The sequence below is a fragment of the Anabas testudineus genome, chromosome 3 (genome assembly GCF_900324465.2).
Source record: "Anabas testudineus chromosome 3, fAnaTes1.2, whole genome shotgun sequence".
In the NCBI taxonomy this organism is placed as follows: Eukaryota; Metazoa; Chordata; class Actinopteri; order Anabantiformes; family Anabantidae; genus Anabas; species Anabas testudineus.
Genome location: NC_046612.1, coordinates 4,615,949 through 4,639,972, shown reverse-complemented (window position 1 = coordinate 4,639,972; position 24,024 = coordinate 4,615,949). Strand labels below are relative to the sequence as shown.

At 39.6% G+C, this 24,024-nt stretch overlaps 4 protein-coding genes and 1 long non-coding RNA gene across 5 annotated transcripts; 2 read left to right on the top strand and 3 right to left on the bottom strand.

The window, feature by feature from the left end:
- The first annotated feature begins 563 nt into the window (after positions 1-563).
- dna2 (DNA replication helicase/nuclease 2) lies at positions 564-12,857 on the top strand. Its single transcript, XM_026378516.1, has 25 exons — positions 564-899; positions 1,899-1,955; positions 2,485-3,346; positions 3,746-3,854; positions 4,149-4,298; positions 4,564-4,747; positions 5,057-5,205; positions 5,313-5,435; positions 5,654-5,897; positions 5,996-6,110; positions 6,576-6,732; positions 6,885-7,076; positions 7,187-7,429; positions 7,584-7,697; positions 7,803-7,912; positions 8,253-8,362; positions 8,470-8,598; positions 8,846-8,938; positions 9,136-9,329; positions 9,429-9,518; positions 9,803-10,016; positions 10,582-10,671; positions 10,903-11,088; positions 11,211-11,357; positions 11,633-12,857. Exons 1-25 carry the CDS (start codon positions 870-872, stop codon positions 11,684-11,686), a joined length of 4,146 nt encoding a protein of 1,381 aa, XP_026234301.1. The 5' UTR covers positions 564-869; the 3' UTR covers positions 11,687-12,857.
- A 53-nt stretch (positions 12,858-12,910) lies between these two features.
- On the bottom strand, positions 12,911-15,774 carry LOC113174474 (phenazine biosynthesis-like domain-containing protein 2). The gene is made up of 10 exons (XM_026378519.1): positions 15,673-15,774; positions 15,386-15,485; positions 14,828-14,926; positions 14,460-14,569; positions 14,103-14,132; positions 13,859-13,947; positions 13,606-13,697; positions 13,386-13,469; positions 13,182-13,244; positions 12,911-13,045 (listed from the first exon to the last, which is right to left on the bottom strand). The coding sequence occupies exons 1-10, from the start codon at positions 15,754-15,756 to the stop codon at positions 12,933-12,935; spliced, it is 864 nt and encodes a 287-aa protein (XP_026234304.1). The 5' UTR covers positions 15,757-15,774; the 3' UTR covers positions 12,911-12,932.
- A 113-nt stretch (positions 15,775-15,887) lies between these two features.
- LOC113174471 (phenazine biosynthesis-like domain-containing protein 1) lies at positions 15,888-19,065 on the top strand. The gene is made up of 10 exons (XM_026378517.1): positions 15,888-16,034; positions 16,279-16,378; positions 16,484-16,582; positions 16,720-16,829; positions 16,944-16,973; positions 17,136-17,224; positions 17,727-17,818; positions 18,036-18,119; positions 18,350-18,412; positions 18,593-19,065. Exons 1-10 carry the CDS (start codon positions 15,951-15,953, stop codon positions 18,703-18,705), a joined length of 864 nt encoding a protein of 287 aa, XP_026234302.1. The 5' UTR covers positions 15,888-15,950; the 3' UTR covers positions 18,706-19,065.
- On the bottom strand, positions 17,447-18,356 carry LOC117152840. The gene is made up of 2 exons (XR_004463374.1): positions 18,317-18,356; positions 17,447-17,579 (listed from the first exon to the last, which is right to left on the bottom strand). It is a non-coding gene; the product is annotated as an uncharacterized LOC117152840 (long non-coding RNA).
- A 526-nt stretch (positions 19,066-19,591) lies between the features above and the next one.
- LOC113174473 (phenazine biosynthesis-like domain-containing protein 1) lies at positions 19,592-23,914 on the bottom strand. Its single transcript, XM_026378518.1, has 10 exons — positions 23,765-23,914; positions 23,442-23,541; positions 22,601-22,699; positions 22,301-22,410; positions 21,949-21,978; positions 21,714-21,802; positions 21,032-21,123; positions 20,783-20,866; positions 20,569-20,631; positions 19,592-20,475 (listed from the first exon to the last, which is right to left on the bottom strand). Exons 1-10 carry the CDS (start codon positions 23,846-23,848, stop codon positions 20,363-20,365), a joined length of 864 nt encoding a protein of 287 aa, XP_026234303.1. The 5' UTR covers positions 23,849-23,914; the 3' UTR covers positions 19,592-20,362.
- Positions 23,915-24,024: the final 110 nt, after the last annotated feature.

The window sequence follows — 24,024 nt, the reverse complement described above, 5'->3', positions numbered from 1 at the left end:
TAGAACTCCAGGTGCTATATCCAAGCATGATTTCTTACATCACAAAAACACAAATGTAATACTCAAGTAAATAAGTAGGTAGCCTATTTCCCTAAAATAAAATACTCCATCACAGGGAGGTACCAATTCAAATTCTTTACTTATGTTGAAATATTAAGAACATGATTGAAAAACTACTTATTAGTACTCCAAAAAGAAATTAGTTTTTATTTCTGATACAAAATTATTTAAAACACTATTAAAATTACCTGTCTATCCCAGATTTGTTCATGTTAATTGGAAGTGTATTTGGTGGGAATTAGATTGGTTTAGAGTCTCTACAGACAAACCATCAACTGCAAGAGGTGAAAGTTCATCATGTTCCAACTTTTAAGATCTTTAAAGATGTAAATTATTTGGCTTTCCGAGTTTACACTGATGCCTAATGGTTCATTGACAACAATAACATAGTAAAGAGGGCTGAAACCACCGACAGGGGGCGGCCATCTTTCCGCCAAATCAACACGTGTTTACAGCGGAACTACGCTTGTCGTCATTTCCGTTCTGCCTGACGTCATGTCCGTTCCGCGAAACTGAAAATTTGGCGCCCCAAACTTTCACATTAACCTTAAACAGAAAGAGGCTAAAGAAACAATAAGACGAAGGTGATAAAGGCTCATCAACGACGGGAGGAATATAAATCTTTAGCTACCGGGCGGTCAAGAGGGAATAATGTTTAATGAAACCGTGAAATGATGTGTTTTCTGGAGCCGGTGGGTTCAACGTTAGCCTGTAACGGCGGCTCGTTAGCTCGAAGGTACCGATGAACTTATATCGGTAACGAGCTGCAAACGCACATAAAGTCAATCTAAAGTTTAACTGGAGTCAACATGAACAGGACGAAACTGAAGAAACAAAAGGTGAGTTCAGCTGCTTTTATTTAAATTATACGAGAATCTGGAAACAACGAATCCGAATTAAAACTGAAAATGAGTAAAAAAAAAAACAAAACAATAAATATATATATATATATATATATACTAAAAACACGTTATTCAGTGTGTGTGTGTGCAGTAGACAGGGTTCTTAGATAGAGTAAAAAGTATCACAAACCCTGTGGTAAAATCCCCACTACAAGTCAGTAATATAACTTTAAATACATTTAATCAGCAGAATAGTAAAAGTTTTATCAATAATATGAACTTAAAGTGAAATCGTTTAACGCCCAAACACACACTGTTCTATATTCTGAATTAAATCAGTAGATTATTATTACTGGAGCAGTAATCGTTATAATAATAGTAATATCACTATAATAATTCTCTTTATGTGAAACTATTTATTGCTATTATTTATTAGCAAATACAATTATTATTTATATTTATTGCTGCTGGTCTCTGAGAGTTACCAAACAAATTATGTTGTATTATTACAATGACAATAATGAACCACATAGAGGCTGATGATATCCTGTTTTACACTGAATCATTCAAAATGAAGGCAATTAAATGCATCTACAGTTTACATTATAAATGTAATATCTTCCACCACTGCAAATAATATATTTTACCTTTGTGTCTAATTTATTTAGGACTGTAAAAGTCAGAATACTTAGAAATGCTCATCACAGGAGCCTGGAAAAATTACACATTAACTAATGTTTCAGCTCTGGGTCTGTTCACTGCCGAGTATGTGAACGTTTTCCAAGACCTCCTATGTTATGTTCAATATTCAATTTTAGAATAAACAGTAAATTTATTGGGGTAATTATTTTTAATTGCCATAAGTGATTTATTGATGTTAACAGAAGTTTTTAACTCAGCTGCTGATATTTGTTTGTTTGTTTACGTGTTGTTGGAAGACCAACCGGCTGCACCTGTGAAATGCTGTTAAACGTTTACTTCTGTGGTTTTTGTCAGGTGTCTGTAGGAGGACAGAAGAACATCTCGTGTTTTTTCTCATCTCAAAACCACAAGGTGACTGGAATTATTATATATATTTTTTTTTTAACTCAGTTGTTTTTGTTTTTTGCTGCATTTGCTTTTCTTCTCTTAAGTCAGGAAACATGTCTTCACACTAATAGTTAACATAAATTAAAATGAACATTGTATAGAGATTTTAGTTATTTATAATGTGAACATACTTATCAGACAGATAGAGCCGTATAATGTCTGTAAACTACTGTAAGGCAGCAGATAAGGAAAATATATGTAACCATATTAAATAATATCACATTAATTTAGAGTATTTCTTTGGGCAGCTCTTCCTTTTTCCTACTTTTGCCCAAGATTTTACAGTTTTGCCAATTAGTTTAGAAAGATATCGCTTTATTCTTTACTTTTCTGGCTCTTTTTTGGTAAATAATGTGCTTTAATCTGTTTATTCTACTGCTGCGTTGAATATGTAAGAAGGTGCTGTATATAAATAGGCAGCTGCTATTGTTACTGGTCTCATTTTTTAATTATGTGTTAAAATGCAGATTGTGACTCTTTGTTTTGCTTCTAGGATGAGTTATCATCCAAAAATGTGTCCATCAACGGTGCCGCACTGTCCAAGTCTGAACCTCCGATTAAAAATGGAGAAAACTCTCTGTTCAGAGTCCAGTCTCCCTTAAAGAGAAGTGTGCTTGGGGACCTTGAAAACATTCTGCCCTCTTCACCAGATCTCCTTTCTGTGCCTGAGACCCCCAACAGTCAGATCAGGCTTACTTCAAGCGAGGCAGGTCGTCTGAGCCCTCAGCCCAGCTCAGAAGTGGCAAGCCTGGTAAAGATCGGACAACTGTCCCCCATCTGCCGCAGTCCCTGCTCCAAAGGGCAGAGTGTACAGGGAGGAAGAACCAAGAGGGAAAGGGGATGTTCTGGCTCCATGAAAAGGCTCTTCAGTCCCCCTGACGAGTCCCACCATGTCAAGAGACCAAGAATTGTTCTCAGCCCCACAAACAGCAACCTAAAACTGAAAAAACCTCTGATTGGTCCCCTGAAGACAAATCGTTTCTCCAGTGACCTGTCAGAATGTACTGAACGGGTTTTTAATGACAGCAGAAACACAACGATGCCACTAAAGCCTGGTTCCTGCCAGTCTTTGAGGGAACAGAGGATTCATCGGGAAGAGGGAGAAAAACATGAAAGGGGTCCTGGTTTTACTGTCATAACAGAGCAGAAAGCAGCTGAGGCGAGAACCAATGTGAAGCTTGGTGTGAATGAGGACATGCGCTCTCTTACCGCTCATGTGCAGGAACCCACTGCGCAAATTGTCAGCACGGCACCACAAAGAGACACAAACGAGGCCGAGGCCACAAGAACAGCAGTGACATCATCAAATGGAGACGGACATGATGTGACCTCATCAGATCAGGAACAAGCTGCAGGTATATTAATAAAGTCCTCTGACACAAAGATGTAGCTTGTGTTGTGCAGTAGATCGCCGCTGGTTGTGGGCATTCAAGTGGGTTCAGCTATGGCAGCTGATTGGCTGAACCACATCTGATCCAGGTAGTCAGAAGCTGGAAGATACACCATGAGATGAGGGGGTAAGAGGGGTGAGGCAGGCTGAATTGGTATTTTCCAGCTTCTGATTGGCTCAGCACACCTGATCCAGCTAATGAGCAGTGGGCAGCACTAGTTGGGAAACAAGCAGGGTAGTATCAGTGTTTAGTTTTACAATGAACTAATATCTCACATTACCATTATAAAATACAACATTACACTCAGTGCACCTCTAGGTTATAATCTATCTTTTGAGTGTTTGTTTTAATTTCCTTTCCTAGGAAAGAGCTCAGCATCTCCTGTGGAAGAACAGTTGGATGAGAACTGGTTTGCAGAGCACATGGATCATAACGAAGGTCTTGTCACGGAGGATAAATCCAAAAAACCCTGGTGAGACTCGTGAACACACTGGGTGCGGCTACAACTGCAGAGTTTGATCGGTTTGGTTTGAAAAAGAAAGTTTAAAATAATTTAAAAGGAGGAGATGAGATGAATTACTTATTATCATGGTGACCTGCCCAGGTTGGTGGCGCTAAAACGGTCTCATAGTTGGACAAGGGAGCTTGTGACAGAAAGGTTGCTAAGTCTACATTCACTTTCACGTTCAGATATACTAAACATGGCAGAACAGATGACTGAGAAACTGAATGTTTATAATGATAAGAGTCGTCTTTGTCTCTACAGTAAGGTGCCAGACCATGTGGTCCTCTCTGGAGGCCCAAACAACCGCTACTGGGTTTTGGATGTGGAGGAGAGACCAGGCCACAAAACTCTGATCATCTCATGCTACAAGTCTCTGCATCCAACTGAGACGTGTCTGCTGAAGGATGGATGGTAAATGCAGTTGTGTGGACCTTTTTAGTGTTTTGATCGTAAAAGTAGTCTGTGGTGGAAAAAGTGTGTGTGTAGATTTATTTTTGACATGCATTTGATCTTTACCCTCTCCGTTTTACAAACTGATTTTGTGATTGCCTGCTGTGTGTGGGGTATGTGGATATACTGATCCATCCTGTCTAACATGTCTTTTTATGAATTTCTGTGTTTGTTTTATGTGCACAGTGTAAAAATGATCATTCCTGTTCGCTGTTGCTGTTTCCAGGGAGCTGATGCCTGTTCTTTGTGGAGACCTAGTACATCTGGAGGGCCGCTCTGATGGTGGATCCTGGTTAGTGGACAGGGAGCAAGGCTTTCTGGTCTTATATCCTGATACTCTCATCTCAGGCACCAGCATCTCAAGCTCCATCCGCTGCATGAGGCGTGCAGTGCTGGGAGACATGTTTAAGGTAAAAGACATTTTTAATCATTACATATATATATTTTCTTAATTGTTCCTGTATCTTGATGTGTATTTTTGCACAGTGTGAAAGCCATGAGCTCTTTTATAATTTCACCCATATGAACACTAATGATACTACAAAACTAATGTTTTACTACCCAAGTACTTGTAGAACCGGATACGTATACAGTGTCTACTTAAATAGTACAGAACTTTAAGGTGATCAACCGTTATCATCACCTTAATACCTGAGAAACACAAAAATAAATAATAACAGTGCTTTGCTTTTTTCCTTCTGCTGTTCGATGTGATGCAGAGTTTTGACGGTGGCTCCAAGCAGATGCTGAATGGCACCATGGTTCATGAAGTCTTTCAGAGAGCAGCTACAGCTAAAGATTTTTCTTTAGAGACACTGTCTAAGCTGGCTGATCAGGCCCTGCACAGCCCTCAGTACCTGGGAGACATGTAAGTGCTCAGTTTAAATCAAGCTATGTAAATGTCTCCTGAAGATTTAACAGTGTTTTCTGTCATGCGTCATGTTTTTCACTTTGTGTTTTGTTTTGTGTCTCTAGGTATAGTTTGGGTGTAACTCAAGAGGAGATGAAGCAGGAACTGCATGATTATCTGCCCTCGCTGGAATATTGGGCAAAGGAACACCTCAACTCCCCGACACAAAAAGCCATCAGCCTCAAAAAGTATGTGCACACAGTAGAATCATTCACTAGTGTCTCATTTTAAAACACAAGATACAAAACAGTAAAATTACACTGACGTACATTTCTTGCCATGTTACCTTACCCATAATACGATCTGTCTTAACTATAAGCTAAACTTTTATTAATCGAGTTCTTCTCTAAAACCAACTAAGTCAACCTAAACCCACATTATCATGTGTCTGTCTCTATGATCCCAGCCCTGCTAACAACAGAGCTCCAAGCAGGTGTCAGGACTCGGCAACTGTCAAGGTCATAGAACTGGCAGATATAGAAGAGAACGTGTGGTCACCCAGATTTGGCTTGAAAGGCAAAATAGACGTGACGGCACGGGTTCAAATCCACAGACCACAAAATGGCAGTCGCAGAACTCTGGAGGAGAAAACTCTGCCCCTGGAGCTGAAAACTGGAAGAGAGTCGAACTCGATAGAACATCGCAGTCAGGTTGGTGGCGCCCAGCCTCTTCTGATGGACACACACATGCAGCCTGGTGGGGAGGAGGCAGGTTTACTTTGCTTACATAATCACTTCTGTGTGTTTAGGTGATTCTCTACACTCTGATGAGCATGGAGAGGTACAATGCTGACGCTGGATTCCTGCTTTACCTTAAAACAGGGAATCTGCACCCTGTAGTGGCGAGTCACATGGACCGCAGAGGTAACCAGCAAGCACAAATTCAGTTGTGAACCTTCATGCACAAATCAAACGTTTTACTATCAGAATGTTTTTTCACTTCTACAAAATTATAATAAAACAGTGCATCTCTGGGGTAAAGTAAGTACAGTGACGTCTGCTGGCTTGTAAAGTGTATTGCAGCTTTTTAATTCAAACTATAATGTTGCTCAGAGGTGCCTCATTAAAAGTATATGCAGCTCACCTGCTTCAGGTAAACCATAGTAGGTAGAGCAGGGACAGTTGGAAAGCACAGAAGATCAGGGTTAACCACCTCTGTTTTGGTAAATCACATTATATTAAAAGCCACCTTTATCCCACCAAGACTGCAAAACTTTTAAAACCCTCTGACTCCTCAGACACAAGCTCTGGTATAATATCTATATCGACTGACAAACTGCAAATCTTCACTACAAACCCCAACCAACTTTATAAACTTTTTTATGTCAGAGCTGCTGAAGCTGAGAAACACTTTGGTTCATTACATTCACAACTGTGTGGAGAAAGAAGCCGGTCGGAGCCGTTTGTCTCGGTTTCCTGACATCCTGACAAACAGACAGACCTGTCAGTACTGCCCTCAAAGGAGAAACTGTGCCTTGTATGAGAGGTAAACTTACATTTTTACCACACTAATAATCTGTTAATGTTTAGGTGGTGATTTTTACAAAATCATTAAATTAGCTCTGTTCTTCCACATACTCTCTATTCGTCCCTCTTTTTTCCCCCTTTATCTACACCTTCTCCTTCTTCTTTCTCCAGAGCGGTGAATAATGGCTCTGCAGATGTCAGCGAGGATGTTGTGCGTGACTTCCTGCAGGAGGAGACAGGTCATCTCATTCCACCACATCTCAACTATTTTTCCCATTGGCTGCTGCTCTGCTGCCTGGAGGCCGCCACCATGGAGGCCAAGAACGGCCGAAAGCGAGTGTGGCTTCAGTCAGTGGAGGAGAGGTACAGTAAGAAGCTGCACTCAAACCTGGATAAACACACCATTAGCTCTCTCTAAACTTATTGTTTGGATTGTCACCGCTCGCTCTACTTACACTCTGTTTCATTTGTAGTGAGATGAATGGGAGCTGTGTGGGGAACGTGCAGCTCTGTGGTTCAGTGTCCGTCCAGTCTGAAGGAGTTTTCCTCCATCGTTTCCAACGCAGCTGTGTTGCATCGCAGCAGGTTTTGGGCAAAAGCGGTTTGGCCAGCGGGGATCGCATCGTCGTTAGCGACCAGGAAGGTCGTCTCGTTGGCCTGGCAACAGGATACCTGTGTGAGGTCAGCAGGTCATCGATCAGCTGTACTCTGGACAGGTGGGAGCAAGTCCGCATTGAGTATTTAAAAGACAGTGAATAATTTGTTTATTTTTCCAGCAGCTGAGTTGACGACACAAACCCAACTTGTATTTTTTCTTTTTGTTTTGTTTTTTTTGTTTTGTTTTGTTTTTTGTTTTTTTTTACTTTACAGAGACTTGTCAAAGTTCAGTGGCATCCTGTTTCGATTGGACAGTGATGAAGGTGTGGTGGGCCTCAGTACCCATCTCACTAATCTCTCCAGATTGATGGAAAACTCTCAGGAGAGGTACGATAGCCACCCACATTTTATTGTAGGCTTTTATGTGTAAAGGCACCTCAGGCTTTTTCCTGAAAACCTGTTAAGTGTTAATTCAAATGTCTATCTGTACAGTAATCGTCTGAGGGAACTGGTTGTTGACCTTCGTCCTCCAGAGTTTATTTCCAACCTCAGTTCTGTTCTGCCCCGAGATGCCAAGGACACAGTGGCCAACATCCTCAAAGGTAACTGTACTTTTTCACTCTGTCCCACTACTTCCTTTCATCCTTTACTTTAAATGATCCCAAGGATGCTGTTCATTTTTCTCTTTTTTGTTTCACCTCTCATCTATTGAAACCCCAAGAGGATCATAGATCATTGCTGCTTTCTTTTTAAGAATCAAGTTTAATTTTACCTGATGCTGATTATAAACGTTGCCGTCGGCGTTGATCCATGCAGCATCATGTGCCGCTTGGCAAAATTAAACTAGATTAAACAGCTGGGAAAAGAAAACAAACTAGGACCTGTATATACCAGGACCCCAGAGCAAGTTCTACTTGGTTGAGTTATTGTATGTTTGTATAGGTCTCAACAAACCCCAGAAACAGGCTATGAAGAAGGTGTTGTTATCTAAAGACTACACGCTGATTGTTGGGATGCCCGGCACAGGAAAAACAACAACAATCTGCACGCTGGTAAACTCCTCAACATGACTTCTAAATTTTAACGTACCTCTGAACCATAAATCAGTGTTCACTAATCTCTGTAAGAAAATAATTCGAATTGTTTCTGCTGTTTGAAGGTTCGCATCCTACATGCTTGTGGCTTCAGTGTGTTGCTGACCAGCTACACACACTCTGCTGTTGACAACATCCTCCTGAAGTTAAAGCGTTTCCGTGTTGGGTTTCTGCGTCTGGGGCAGGGACAAAAGGTGCGTCTGATAATCTGTGTGTAAAGTACAATAAATAAGTGATTATTGTTTTATAGCAGAAAATAAAAACGGTCACAATATTAGTTAAATATTATTGGAGTTAAGACAGTAATATGTCAAAATTGTAACACGGCAGGTGGAATAACCTCTATTTTTTTTTTTTCTTTAAATATAAAAAAAGCTTAGTTGAAGAACTTGCAAAGACCTTCTGTAGATCTCCTATTTTTCTTTCTTCCTCTTTGTACAGGTTCATCCAGACATCCTGGCTTACACAGAGGAAAGTGCCAGAAAGAAGGGAGTTCACACACTGTCAGAGCTGGAGCAGCTTTATAACAAGGAGGTTAGAAATGACAGAGGAATTTTAGAATTGCAGCAAGTTTGACTGATTTTGAATAAACCACAGTCTTCACAGGTTTTCCTCGAGATATTTAATATTTGATCCGTGCTGTGATTTTCTTCTTTATTTGTAGATATTGTGACGTCAGTAAACCTCTTACTTCCATCACCAGTCATGTCTCTCTCTCTCTCTTTTTCTAGCTGGTGGTGGGAACCACCTGTATGGGCATCAAGCATCCTATTTTCACACGTCGCCGCTTTGATTTCTGCATCGTAGATGAGGCGTCACAGATCAGCCAGCCCATCTGTCTGGGACCGCTGTTCTACGCCAAGAGATTCGTCTTGGTCGGAGATCACCAACAACTGCCGCCAATAGTACAAAACAAGGAAGCTAGGTAAACGGTGTGTGTACTAGGAGGAGAAAGTACTATTGGGTAATTAATGCAAAGTTAAAGTTTTTAAATAGTTTTTTGGTTGTTTTTTTTCTCCCCCAGATCTCTTGGGATGGATGAAAGTCTGTTTAAGCGACTGGAGCTGCACAGTGAAGCAGTGGTCCAACTCAATGTACAGTACCGGATGAACAGGTAAATATGCAAACACTGAATTCTCTTTGCTTTTTTTATCCTGATTTCATCTTGGACCATGGTAACAGCACTTGTACAGCTCTTAATATCTTTATTTTTATTTTTTTTTTATCTTTACAGAAAACCAATTTTTGTCAGAAATGATATTAAATTGATTATAAGCCATAAATAATAAACATCTGGATTTCCTGTGATCTTAAACATTAAAAACTATCAAAGCACTGCTAAGAAAACGTAAGGATGCTAATGGTTTCTATCTTGTGTGCGTGTGTTTCCTTTTTCAGGCAAATAATGTCTCTCAGTAACTCCCTGATGTATGAGGGTCGGCTGGAGTGTGGATCAGAGAGGACGGCCTCGGCCCTGCTCACCCTGCCTTTCCTACTTTCCATCCAGTCGGAGATGAACTCGTACTCTCAGACGAATCCCGAACACGACCTGACGTGGATACAAGCTACATTGTTGCCTAGCAACCCCGTTTGCTTCCTCGATTGCTCGATGGTTGGTGTAAAATGAAATACACGTGAACCCAAGAACTCTGTCATCCAGGTCATGGTTATCCCAAAAGGGCTGCTGAGTGCTTGAGATTTTTGACGACATTTCACTTTCTTATCCTGAAACATCCTCAAGAACCTCGAGCAAATCCAGTTACTGAGTAACACCCTAACTGCGAGCAAGTTATGTAGAGATGGTAATGAGAAGGCTTTGGTGTTAGTTCGAGAGTAACATGCACCTCACAAATTAGTTCAGATTATTTAGTCAGGTATGAGTTGGGACAAAATAATTTTTATAGTTAAAATATAAAAGTTTTTTTATAGATATTTTACAACTTTATGAACATTATCAGTTCTCAAAGTAACATGCTGTTCCTGTTCCTGTTGTTCCACCAGACAGAACACCAAGTGTTCTGTCTGGTGGAACCAAATAAGACATGGGAACAGCCTAAAGCCTAGTTTGTATTAGTTACATGGGTTACGTTGTTAATGGCTCTAACAGACATAGTAAATGTAGGACGTGTTTGACTGAACAGTGGACATAAGCTTGTTTCTCACCATTGTTCTTTTAGGTTCCAGCCCTGGAGTCAGTGGAGCGGGGAGGTGTGAGCAATCACACGGAGGCTGCTCTCATACACAAGCTGCTATCACTGCTAATAAAGGTACATCAGTTTCACAGCTTACACACAAATGTAAATAGCTTCCATTTTATACCAAAGATTTACAGTAATGTGAGACAAACAAGACAGAAGGTGGTGATCACCTGGTTTAGGATTATTACTGACTGCCCAATTCAAAAATTTGTAAAAACAAAAAATGACATTATCAGTGTAGTTGTTGCTGAATTGTTGCTAAATCCTGCTTGATTGTATTTGTATTTATTTATTTTTTAGGCTGGGTGTAAGCCCAGTGATATCGGTGTTATAGCTCCCTACAGACAGCAGTTGAAGGCCATCTCTGCTTTGCTGCAGTCGTCTGCCTTCATCGGTGTGGAGGTGAATACGGTGGATAGATACCAAGGACGGGACAAAAGTCTAATCGTGCTTTCTTTCGTCAAGAGCACTGCAGAAGAAGCAAATGTAAGTGTGTCTGTCTTTTGTTTTGTTTTGTTTTTAATCATCGCTCTGCTCTTTCTTTTGTGCCTCTGTCTATGTAGTTGAACAAATGAAACAAATGAACCTCTCCCCCTCTCCTGTCATAGTTGGGTGAGCTGCTGAAAGATTGGCGTCGACTGAATGTGGCCATTACCAGAGCCAAACACAAGCTACTGATGGTGGGATCTGCGTCGACACTACACCGCTATGCCCCTGTGGAGAAACTGCTCCATCATCTCCAGCAGGAGAACATGATATCCTTTATAATACGTCTGGCTACTACCATCAAGCTCTTCATCAATTTCTTTACAAATAATATGGTGGTGTTGTTTTGGATATATTTTTTAATTTTAAGGTATTAAACTTTAGCTTGCAGGCTGTACAGGCTCTACTCCGTCTCTCACTGGGTTCAGCTACAGCAGCCCTGCTGGATAAATCATGTTTTACAGAACAGTCACTGGTTTCCAACAGTAGCAGTTTTTTGTTTCTGTGTCTACAAGATTTTTTTTTTCCTGAACCCTTATTCTACATAATCCAGCTCCCACCAGGCGCCCACAAGTCTTTACCCAGCATGGACCTGTGACAGAGGCTGTAGTGTTTCTGGTCACCTGCCTGCCTCACAGTGGAGCTGTGAACCTGCGAACTGTGATTCAAATTGCTTGAAGTATCTCAGTGGCATTTGTAGTCTATGGTTATAAATCCCTGTTAGTATTTCGTCTCCCTCCTTTTCAAGCTTTTAGTGGAATTTACACTGGAGACACTAATCAACATGGGCTCTGCCACCTGTAGAACTTAATGATTTCAACATGTAAATAGTTAAATATTGTAGATTTTACATTCCAACCTTTTATTATAAAAACACTTTGAGGTGGCTTTGTGGTATAAAACTGAAATATTGAAAACTTGAGGACTAAATGTCCATTGACATTCTTGGTGCTTTGTACAATGTAAAGTACTGTATTGATGTCGGTGCACCAATCAACAGAACATCTAATTCCAAATTAACATTTAGATATTTAATTGTCATTTGGCTCTGGGCCATTAAAGAACCTCACAGACGGCATCTATAGACTGAACCTCAGCTAACTGTAAAAGGGTTTTCCTGCTTAATGATAATTTATCAGAAATTAAACTGACTTCACATTCCACTTTTAAAAGGATGTCATTATACACGCTGCAAAACAATGAAAAACAGGGACTGTGGTACGGACCAGCCTAAACTAGTTTACTCTAATAACAGAATATGGTACAAAGCCTCAAACTGGCACTGGTCAGTAGTCATGAAGTCGTATTTGTTGATCATAATACCTCCATCAGTACACTGTGACAATAATGCAGTCGTATAACTTCAGGTACTTTGTCACAAAACCTGTAAAATGACCAGTAATGTGAATACGGAGACAAAGTATTTTATTTCAGTGGTGTACAACAGTCGAGATAAGCTCATAAACAACTTTAATTAAACTGAAAAAAGACGGAAAACTGTTTACATCATTGTATCAGTAACGGCAAAACCAAAAACCTTTGTAATCTGATACTTATGAGCTCTATGATTTACTGTGACTTTACCTTTACTTGAAACATAACTTTAGATTTTATATATTTTTGTTTGTATGTGATTTTATGATCATTTATTTTTCGTGTTTTCTGATGTAATTTAAATAATAAAAATTCTGTTTGCAGCCATCTCTCCTGTGTGTATGCTGTTCGGTTAAGTGATTATCTATTGTTGGATTGTACCAAGGAGGATGAGGGCCACTATTTAAAAAGATCTGACTTTAGTTATTCTTTTAAATTCTTTCTCTGAACCTAAGACTCTGACTCTGTGGTCACAGTGTGATTGTTCCCTGCAGCACAGTGACCGTCTGTCCAGTTATGTTGATTCTTCCATCATCTCTCACTTCCAGTTCCAGCTCCCCTCCTCGACTGGAGCACTGGTACGCTACACACACAAACCCAATAAGATCAGTATATCAGTAGAGTAGTAACAGTAATGGATGACAGCATTTAAAGTGAGGGAACCTCTACCAGTGAAAACCTCCAAGACTTCAAACTGTAAAACTACGTGGATTCATTACCCAGCATTTTCTTCTTTCCTAGTTCTTCAGACCAGTAGCTACCTATGACTGTGAGGTCAGAACCTGCAAGGAAAGAAGGAACATAAGACCAAGAACTGGCTAGTAAACGGTACAAGACTAGATGTCTGTGACGGTGTAATCTCTACATCTCTTTGGTCCCTGTTGCTTGTATATAAATGTGTAAAACTGTTGCTGTAGTTTTACCGGTGACAGGATCCTCGGGGATGCCATACCACGGAGAGAAGTTTCTGTAGTAGAAATCATATCCTGGCTGCTCGTCTGGAGATCCTATTGACATACAAGTTTTTTCTTATATATTCCATGATGTGACATGTCTTCACTGTTTGTGAAATATGACTTCATGTGGACCAATAACAGTCATAAAACTGTTGAACAATATCACCGTAGTCCAGTAACTGGTTACCTTTCATGGTGATTATCACTTCCATGACTCTTCCACTCGTCTCACTGCTCTGAAGAGCGACAGGGTCAACTTTCAGACTAGTCAACACTGACCTGGAGACAACACACATTCAGCAGATACAGATTTGACTAAAAGTGTAGGTAGCCTCCCACTTAAAGTCAGTGAACTGCAATTCTGAGGCCTCTTCTGCAGCTGTATTTAAAGATCAGTGAGCTAGTAGCATCAGTTTTCCTGTATGTGTGTTGACTGTAACCTGCCACAGCTGTCGGCCAGTCGAATCGCCAGTTTCTTAGTGTTGGAGCTCAGGTAAACATCCTGAACTGGGTGGTTTCTAACTGCTGCCTGTATCACATACACAAAAACAAGAATGTAATCCCACTGGTCTGAATACTTAAACATAACATAACACAACATAAACATGGGCTCACGTGGATTAGAAAGCAGACTGATTTAAGTATAAGGTTTTCATAGGAAGAGGAGATTTCAGCTTTACTTACCTTAATGACATCTCTGAACTCATTGGGATCCTGAGATAAAGGTTTCAGGGGGAAAAAGATCTAAGTTAGTGTATTCTGCAGAATTTCAATATGATCCTTAAAATCCAACAGCTGTGTGTTGTACTGTTGCTGTAACTGGTGCAGAGTTTCTAGGGTTTAAAAAAAGCTGCTTTCTTGACGTGATGCTGAATTATGTGATAAAATGTGTTTTAATAACTTCACATTTACGTTTTACTGAATCATCACTATTTTGTTTTGGTTTCTAGCAGCCTTCTGACACATAGGCATATCATCGGCAAGAACTGTCCAGTTCTGCAACATCCTGATGTGTTTATCTGACCACATGCTGCTCTGTACCTCCTTGGTTGGTGGGTTGAGAGGAAAGTCCATGACATAACTTCCCCCCTGCCGAGTGACGGACAGATCTCCACTCCTGGTCTCAAACACCAGAACAGGATTGATGTTTTCTAACAGACAGAAGATATAAACATAGATGCACAGTCTAGCTGATGAATTAGGTTTATTAAAGTGTTTATTTTTTGCTCATTAATGTGGATGTACTGGCTAAACAGTCTTAACACTGGCCTGTATTGTGCATTACAGGTTTCCCAGGTTTTGACAGTTAAATTAGTGCAACTCCATATTTACATTTGTTTTTATGTGTATCATGCTGTCAGTGTTTTATCTTAATAAACCAAATGTAAGTTAATCTAATCTTATCTTACTCTTATGCTGGAACAGAGCTGCTGCAGAGGCCAGAGTTGCATGACCACACAGGTTGATTTCAGTGGTTGGTGTAAACCATTGAAGGCTGAACCTTGATCCTGTTAATCACATTTTTAGATGATCATTTAATCTCACATAGCGCTTGAACGTGTTGCATGTCTTCTTTACATGTAACTGTACAGTCTATCCCTTAGAATGATGTAAATCAGTAAGTACTTTGCTTTCAACGTGGCATCACCTTCGTAAGGAAAAGTTAATACAAAATCCCAGTTTCTCATGTGAATCGAGCATGAACTGTGACCAGTAATCTAAACTGCAAAATATGGTAAATACCCATCAAATATACATTTCAAATCTCCCTCTTATGCAGCCCTGATATACAGATGTTACAGTTTGTTATGCAGACTTAGTTCAACACTTTTATCCCCGTTCAAGCAGCCAGAAAAACAATATGTCAAAACAAATGACTGACCTATCACAGAAAGTACATATTTGTTAAATCCTTGTAACAAATGTCAGCTAATACAGTTCATTATGTAATGATATAATAAACAGACCTGTAGTGAAACTGTCAGATTGGTCGACCTTGGTGATGAAAGCTGTTTCTGCCAGGTTGAACTCTGCTGCTGTCTTCAGGTAAATATCATCACTCAGCTCCTTCATGCAGTTATGAAACACACAAACACGTTTCATAAATCACAGGACATTTGTCAGCCTGCTGCTGCACTGAGGGATGAAATGGCTCAGTCCACAACATAACTGAGGTCTTTGATAAGCAGCATGTCCCACAGACGGACCAGGCTGCAGACTGTGGAAACCAGTGAGTGTTAAACCTCTTACTCACATGCATCAGTAGACAGACTGCAGCAGGGTTCCCCTTGAACGGCAAATTAGTGAAAGCATCAATGATAAACACTTGAATCTCCATGTTGTTAAAACTGTGGGATCTGCGGACGTGGCTGAACTGTCAGGGTCTGGCTCGCAGCCAGGTCTCCAGACCCGCTGGCTCTGGGCCACAGAGGCGGAGTTGGACGGTCCAGCCCTGTCCACCATGTCTTTTTGTGCATTGATCGTGTCGAACCACACTGTTAACTTGCTGAACCCTCTTTAGTTAAATCCACAATGGAGATTCCAGTATTTACGATTGATGCCTTCACTAAAGTACCGTTCAAAGGGAACCCTGCAGCTGTTTGTCCTCTTACGCATGTGAGTAATAACATGAAGGGTAAAGTGCAGTTTTGCGCACTCGCCTGCTGCAAAAAATATTCAGACACTTTAAAGCTGCTTCCAAATGCAAGGTTTTATTTGCTTGTTGGTTCTTCGGTGTTTGTGTATTTTTAATCGGCACATTCGTCGTCATTTGTGTGCAAGCGTGAAGCATAAAACTATAATACTGTCACCATTTGTGTTGTTATATTCTATATATTATTATATTATGTGTTTGAAACAGGAGCTGAGTGTTGATGTGTACCAGAAGATAGCAGCAGAGATGAACCTGTCAGAAACTGCTTTCATCACCAGGACCAACCCATCTGACAGTTTCACTACAGGTCAGACACTGAACTGTTTAACTGGACAATAAAATAAAACAAAGGCCACAAACTGAGACAAACGAGACAGAAACTCACTGATTTTAAACATGTTCTTCTTAACAGGATCAAGGTTCAGCCTTCGATGGTTTACACCAGCCACTGAAGTCAACCTGTGTGGCCATGCAACTCTGGCCTCTGCAGCAGCTCTGTTCCAGCATGAGAGTAAGACACATGGAAATCCAGGTTAACCCTAAACCACAGCATGGCACACAGGACCAGAGCTGGAGCTGTCGCACTCCACCTGTCTTGATTAAACTTGTAAAACTCTTTACAATCTAATGCTACGTTCTGTTTGTTAGAAAACGTTAATCCTGTTCTGGTGTTTGAGACAAGGAGTGGAGATCTGTCTGTCACCCGGCAGGGGGAAGGTTATGCCATGGACTTTCCTCTATACACACCCACGAAGGAGGTAGAGTGTGTGCAGACATGCACTTTTACCAATTAAATAATTAGTTTAAAGATGTGAAAAGTGCTTTGTCAGTGCTATAAATGTAATATTCATTTCTAAAACTCCTTTTCTCAGGATCCAAATGGGTTCAGAGACGTCCTTAAGGTGAGTAAAACAGATTTTACAGCAGATACCTTCTTTCTATGAAAAATGCACATGTTACAGCACTGACTCCTGCTGCTTTACAGTCCACATGAAGCCATGTGAGTGACGTATTTTCAACAGTGGGATTGACTTTATTTCCATTTCTGTGTGTGCACACTACAGGCAGCCGTTGGAAACCACCCAGTTCAGGATGTGTACCTGTGCTCCAACACTAAAAACTTACTGATTCGACTGGACGACAGCTGTGACAGGTTAGAATCAAAACACACATTCAGAGAAACCGATACTCATAGATCACTGGCATATTCAAAGACCAGTTTAAAATGCAGTGTAGTCTGTAGTGTTTAAAATAAATCTTTGTATGTAGACCTGCATGCCTTTGGTTTTCCACAGAATAAAACCAAAACTATTGGGACTGGCAAAAGATTTTACCCATACTTTACTTTACTTTACTTTACTTAATTTAACTTTACCCAATGCAAATGTCCAAGTTATTCAGTTCGGACATTATCCGGACTTTACACTGCAAGCCCCCTGGTACAAAGTCTGTGTGAGCCCAGGTGTGACAGCAGCAGGTAATGGTCCAGAGTTTCCTTTCAGCTGAGCCTGTAAGCACAACATCAGTATGAAGAATTAAAAACCAGCTTTCTGCTGTTGGATCATGCTTCTTCTCTACTTCTCTATTTGCTCTAAGCTCTGTAATCAAAACACAATAAGTCAAATCTGAATCTGCTGCACGTGTGTTGTCTCCAGGTCGGTGCTGACCAGTCTGAAAGTTGACCCTGTCGCTCTTCAGAGTAGTGAGACGAGTGGAAGAGTCATGGGAGTAATTGTCACCATAAAAGGTAAAGATTTGATCCTATAACTGTTCTTTAAGAAATACACTAAAGATTATTTGTTGTTGATTGAAAAGCTGATGATAAATACTCGGTTAGTTGCATCTCGGTGCCCATTAAATGTTTCTGACCTTCAGTCAACAAATATATAACATATTAAAAGTACTGTTACAACCAGCTGACTTATCAAAAACGTCCCTTTAAATATCTGTATGTGTGCCAACAGGATCTCCAGTTGAACAGCCAGGATACGATTTCTTCTCCAGATACTTTGCTCCGTGGTATGGTGTTCCCGAGGATCCTGTGACTGGTGAGACAACTTCTGAAGCCAGTGGCTGTGATTTGAATTTTGTTTCTCAATCAAAAAACAAGTTATCATATACCTGACACAAATCCATTAATCTCAGAGTAATCTGTTTTACACATTTACAGGCAAGTAGCAGGTCCAAAGACATCTATAGATTAGACAGCCTTAGACATGCAAAGTGTGTATTTTGTTAAATTTACCTGTAAAGTTGTTTGTGCTTTCTGTCCTTACAGGTTCTACCCACACCATCCTAGGTAGCTACTGGTCTAAGAAACTAAACAAGAAGAAGATGCTGGGTAATTCATCTAATTCACCATAATTAATATCATGTATTTGATTAATAACAAAAGTGCTAGAGGTCCTGCATCATGCATCAGTTACCTGATAACAGCTGTCGTTCCCCACCTTTAATGCACCATTACTACTGAACTGAGCCATAAAGTTATACTAATATTATTATTATTATGTGTGTTTAGCGTATCAGTGCTCCAGACGAGGCGGTGAGCTGGAGCTGGAAGTGAGAGATGATGGAAGAATCAACATAATTGGACAGGCCGTCACTGTGCTGCAGGGAACAATCACACTGTGACCACAGACACATAACAGCAAAAATAGTTTGAGATTAAATGTTGCTAATAGATCTGTTAAATAAAAGTAAACCAGATAATAATGTAGGTTATGTAGCCTAGACATAGATAATAATAATGTCTAGACGGGTCAGTGTAATAATGAAACATCACTCAGCTATTAGAAATATTAAACAATAGAGGGAACATTGTGTATAAAAATAAGGGCAGACGAGTGTTGTTGATATTCTTAAATCATTTTAACCAGTGATAGATACAGAAAATGACAGTGAGACAGCGATGCTGTGTCTGTGTCAGAAATCTAACTGTAATGTTTTTTAATTTTTATTGTTTACTTTCAGTTTCACATCTGTAAAAAAGCAAAACATTATTCTACTAAATCAAATGTAGTTTGTACAGAATGAACAAGAATAAAAACATGAGATGAAGTTCAGCTGGAGCTCTGTCTTCATCACTACCTGCTCATCTCTGTCCTACTGATCCTGTTTTATTCTCATCTTCATCCATCACATTCATTTATTCTTCTCTATTTTCACCATCTCCTGCTTCTTTTTTTTTTTATTTCTGTCCATATCCATACATTCCTTAAATTACATTCTTCTGCATTTTTCTGCAAAATATGAAAGGACCTCAACATTTAAATCATGTATTGTACTAAACTGTGGTGTTGGTGTCAAAATTTAACACTGTGTAATATTTATATATTTAATCCCATCATGACTAATGCCCAGTTTGACAGTGGAGGATAGAGTTGGTTTGTGGGATTCTGTGCTATGTGCTAGATTTAACTAAGATTAAAAACCATTCAGTTGTCAATTTATTAGTACAGTGAGAGTAAACGTTTACCATTTTACCACAGATGCACTAAATCTTCTTTCATTAAGTAATGTCCAGTGTTTCTTGGAGAGAGCTGCTGATTAAACTGATCATTTCAGAGGCTGTAATCATTAAACTGTGCTACATTATACACAGAAGTGTTTATTATGTAGTTATTGTTATGGACTCAAACATAAAGAACGGTTTAATAGAACAGAACCTGAAACTGAAGCTTAATAAACATCAAAATGCTCTTTTTATTCAATCACAGTCAGCTGTTCATTGCTAACTTTCACTGGTTAAACGTCACACAGAGAAGCTCTGGCTTCACCTACAGATGGAGCAGAAGCTCAATACCTCCTCTCCTCTGCAGTGGGTCACAACCTGACTCATGCAAAGCTGGAGCTACATGTCAAGTCTAAAAAGGTATTTGCAGTTATTCACTTTCTTATAATTTATTGTTTGTTTGATTCAGGGATTTGAACATCTAATGGAAGTAAGTAGATCTACCCCTACTTTAAAGTCTACTGTTAAAAAAACCTCATAGACTGAGGCTCTGTAGAAACCATAAGGATATTTCTGCTATTGTTCTTACTGACAAATTTTTGTTTTAAAAATAACAGTAATCTTCCACCTTGTGAAAGAGTGAAGATCAAGAACTGAGGTACGAAGCAGCTAAACCAGTTGTACACAAAACTAACCTGCAGCTGAAACATGTTGAACTGACTTGGTCATGGAGGTGGGGGTCAGTATTCATAAAGTCAGAAACAGGTCTGGACTGTGTTTTATTTAAACCATCAAATTTTCATTAAGGCTTTAAACGTGTCATCTCAAACTGTGTGGTCACAGTGTGATTGTTCCCTGCAGCACAGTGACCGTCTGTCCAGTTATGTTGATTCTTCCATCGTCTCTCACTTCCAGCTCCAGCTCCCCTCCTCGACTGGAGCACTGGTACGCTACACACATACACACAGGATAATATCATACCATCACATTTTGTTTTTTATCAAATGATTGATTAAATTCTATATAAATTAGTATATTATTACCCAGCAGTTTTTTCTTTCCTAGTTTCTTAGACCAGTAGCTTCCCAGGATGGTGTGAGCAGAACCTGCAAAGACAGAGGACATAAGGAACCAATTAACAAATTTTACAGGTATATTTAAGACACACACTTTGCATAAATACTAGCTGTCTGAACTAGTGCTGGTATGAACTAGTGGTACAAGAAGCTGATGTTCTGGTTGAAGTAGTGATCTCACCAGTGACGGGATCCTCCGGGATCCCATTCCACGGAGCAAAGTTTCTGGAGTAGAAGTCATATCCTGGCTGCTCATCTGGAGATCCTAAAATATAGATTTTTATTTTAGTTGACATCCTGTGGTAGTCATATTTAATATGTGATATTTGTTGACTGAAGGGCAGAGATACAACAAAGACCAGCAGTATAAGTGTTTTGTTGTTTGTTTGTTTAGACTAGTTGATGGATCAAACGTTGTAGTTCTGGTTACCAATCATGGTGACGATTACTCCTCTGATCCTTCCAGTCCTGTCACTGTTCTGAAGAGCAACAGGGTCAACTTTCAGGCCTGTCAGCGCCGACCTGGAGACAACACACGATGCAGATGTGACCAAAACTATTTTATGTGAAATAAATTAAAACTCACAATTAACTGAATAGAACAGACATGGTTTTATTTTAAATAGGCCAAATTATTATATTAAAGACATGCGATACTGGTTTTCACAGCTTCTTCATTTTATTCTACAGAAAATTAAAGGTGTGCAGGTTCACTTTGAATTTCAACACTAAGCACGGCCTCCACACAAACGGGAGTACGTCTGGAAGGTTTTTGAGCATGTGAATGATTAACCATTTTTCCACCCGGGAACTTTGGCCTTTTTGCTCCAATGCAGCTGCTCAAGGACCAATCATTGATGCTGATATTTTAACTGTTTTTACCAGTGAAGTCCAAACTACACCTTTTTACTTTTATACAGGGATATAACGGTAAGTATTAACGTTGATGCTGAGTACATGTTGGACAAAGAGCTGCTCAGGGAATACAGGAATTCACTCTGAACATGTGTTTGACTAATTTTCAACTGTACTTTGTTTATGTCTTGATACATAATTTGAATATTTCAGTGAGCTAGAAGCATCAGTTTATCTGTATATGTGTTGACAGTAACCTGTCACAGCTGTCGGCCAGTCGAACCACCAGTTTTTTAGTGTTGTGGCACAGGTGAACATCCTGAACTGGATGGTTTCCAACTGTTGCCTGCATCATACACACAGCAACACAGTCAAAAACACAACAATCAGTCGCATTAACACAAGCTATTAATACTGTGCAGGTTCATATGGAAAGTCAGTGATGTAAAACCTTCACTTACAGAGATCTGCTGTAAAATCTGTTTTACTTACCTTGATCACATCTTTGAAGTCATTAGGATTCTGACAAAATGAGTTTTAGAAAAACAACAATTAGCATAGCGTTTTATAGTAATATGTGTGTTACACTAAGCAGCTGCAGAGTTTGAGGGCTTTCTGAATAGTGATGCTGAATTACATGATATGACATGATGTGTTTTTATTCCTCTTTCACCGTTATATGGTATATCTATATCTATAACTCAGTTGGCGTTGGTCATGTTTTCAATCTGCCCTTTGTATACGTCCACATCCTTCACCTCATCTTTAAACAAATAATAGAAGTTGGTGTTGACTTCTTCTTCAACATCCTGATGTGTTTATCTGACCACATACTGCACTGTACCTCCTTGATGGGTGGGTTGAGAGGAAAGTCCATGACATAACTTTCCCCCTGCCGAGTGACGGACAGATCTCCACTCCTGGTCTCAAACACCAGAACAGGATTGATGTTTTCTAACAGACATAAAATATTATAATAAACAAATGTGGATTAAAAACTTTACAGACTTTATCAAGAGAATTTCAAAATGCCACCAGTGAAAAAACGAACTCCTGCAGCTCTATGGCTTGTCCTGTTTGCCTCATATAGGTAGACTGTAATTAAGCTTAATTGTCATGTCTGTGTGTTTGTTTTGTATCTTACTCTTAAACTGGAACAACACCGCTGCAGACGCCAGAGTTGCATGACCACACAGATTGATTTCGGTGGTTGGTGTAAACCATCGGAGATGAAACCTGGAGCCTGTTGATCAGATTTTTAGATGATCACTTTATCACATGTAGCAGTCTCACAGGCAAATGTTGGCAGAGTAAGCAATTTATCAGCATCTGAAATTTCTGCACAATGGCAAGAGTGGTTCCAGGTCAATTCTACATTACACTACACACTGACCCTGAGCAGGTTTTGATTTTAGAGTGTGTTTGTAGTGCTCACAGTAAGTATTTAATCTTGCTATATCTTTCCATCTGCAACCAGGTTGTTTTAACCATGTCTAACTTGTCTTTATGTGCGATCGTTTACAAGCCTATTTTTGTGAAAGTCACTGCTGCAGAATTCTAAAAACTGTGTTATTAATTTTGTTTACTCTGTTTGTCATGGATGCACTTGAACTTTCAGTGAAAAGGTCAATGGATCACGTAGTGACAGTATGTGAGGACTATTCAGACTTGCAGATATGACCTGCACCTTTCTCAGAAGGTAAATGATTTGTATTATTCCATGAGGCCTGTGTCTGAAAAGCTTGAATATGAAAAGTTTAGGAACATAAAATCAAAATTCTCTTGACCATTACTCTCCTCCATTGTCATTTCCCAAATGTTAACTTGGAATCTCATGCTTATAAAATTAAGCATACAGTTATGCAAAGTTACAGTTTTGTAATTTAAGTGGCCTGTGTAAAATTCTAAGGAAATTTGTAACACATATTATGCATCTTCTAACAAATCTCATTATGTAATGATGATACAATAAACTGATATCAGACCTGTAGTGAAACTGTCAGATGGGTTGGTCCTGGTGATGAAAGCAGTTTCTGACAGGTTCATCTCTGCTGCTATCTTCTGGTACAAATCAACACTCAGCTCCTGTTTCAAATGCAAATATAATACACAAAGAGCCTATCAATATTTATATCCATATTGTCATTATACACTGTGGTTGTAACATGGTGCAACACAGCAAACTCGAAATTTGGCAATTAAAAATGACCAATGAACAGCTAACTGAGGTCAAACAATGAAAATCTGCAGCATTCAGTCAGAATGCGAGTGTGTAATGCTGTACTTTAACCTTCACATTATTACTCACATGCATAAGAGGACAAACTGCCGCGGGATTCCCCTTGAACGGTAAGTTCGTGAAGGCATCAATCGTAAATACTGGAATCTCCATTTTGGTTAGACTAAAACTGAGAAGGGCTTAAAACTGGCAGAAGGCTGCAGTTTGCTGACTGTGGGATTTGATCTGACACACTGATGGACTTTAGACTTTGTCTGTTTGGTTTCCACTCCACATGTCTTCTCACTCCTAGGGTTGCCAGATTTTCAACCCCACTTCATGTTATTTCA

What these genes read in the sequence shown, in the direction of transcription:
- dna2 (XM_026378516.1), top strand. Translation starts at nt 870, where the DNA reads ATGAACAGGACGAAACTGAAGAAACAAAAG. An exon ending in AGATCAGGAACAAGCTGCAG is followed by an intron (nt 3,347 to 3,745) that starts GTATATTAATAA and finishes TTCCTTTCCTAG; the next exon opens with GAAAGAGCTCAGCATCTCCT. An exon ending in GTACAGTACCGGATGAACAG is followed by an intron (nt 9,519 to 9,802) that starts GTAAATATGCAA and finishes TTCCTTTTTCAG; the next exon opens with GCAAATAATGTCTCTCAGTA.
- LOC113174474 (XM_026378519.1), bottom strand. Translation starts at nt 15,756, where the DNA reads ATGGAGATTCAAGTGTTTATCATTGATGCTTTCACTAATTTGCCGTTC. An exon ending in CAGTCTGTCTACTGATGCAT is followed by an intron (nt 15,486 to 15,672) that starts GTGAGTAAGAGG and finishes AACTGCATGAAG; the next exon opens with GAGCTGAGTGATGATATTTA. An exon ending in AGCTCTGTTCCAGCATAAGA is followed by an intron (nt 14,570 to 14,827) that starts GTAAGATAAGAT and finishes TCTGTCTGTTAG; the next exon opens with AAAACATCAATCCTGTTCTG.
- LOC113174471 (XM_026378517.1), top strand. Translation starts at nt 15,951, where the DNA reads ATGGAGATTCCAGTATTTACGATTGATGCCTTCACTAAAGTACCGTTC. An exon ending in ATCTGACAGTTTCACTACAG is followed by an intron (nt 16,379 to 16,483) that starts GTCAGACACTGA and finishes TCTTCTTAACAG; the next exon opens with GATCAAGGTTCAGCCTTCGA. An exon ending in CTGGACGACAGCTGTGACAG is followed by an intron (nt 17,225 to 17,726) that starts GTTAGAATCAAA and finishes TGTTGTCTCCAG; the next exon opens with GTCGGTGCTGACCAGTCTGA.
- LOC113174473 (XM_026378518.1), bottom strand. Translation starts at nt 23,848, where the DNA reads ATGGAGATTCCAGTATTTACGATTGATGCCTTCACGAACTTACCGTTC. An exon ending in TCAACCCACCCATCAAGGAG is followed by an intron (nt 21,979 to 22,300) that starts GTACAGTGCAGT and finishes TCATTTTGTCAG; the next exon opens with AATCCTAATGACTTCAAAGA. An exon ending in AGTAATCGTCACCATGATTG is followed by an intron (nt 20,867 to 21,031) that starts GTAACCAGAACT and finishes TCTATATTTTAG; the next exon opens with GATCTCCAGATGAGCAGCCA.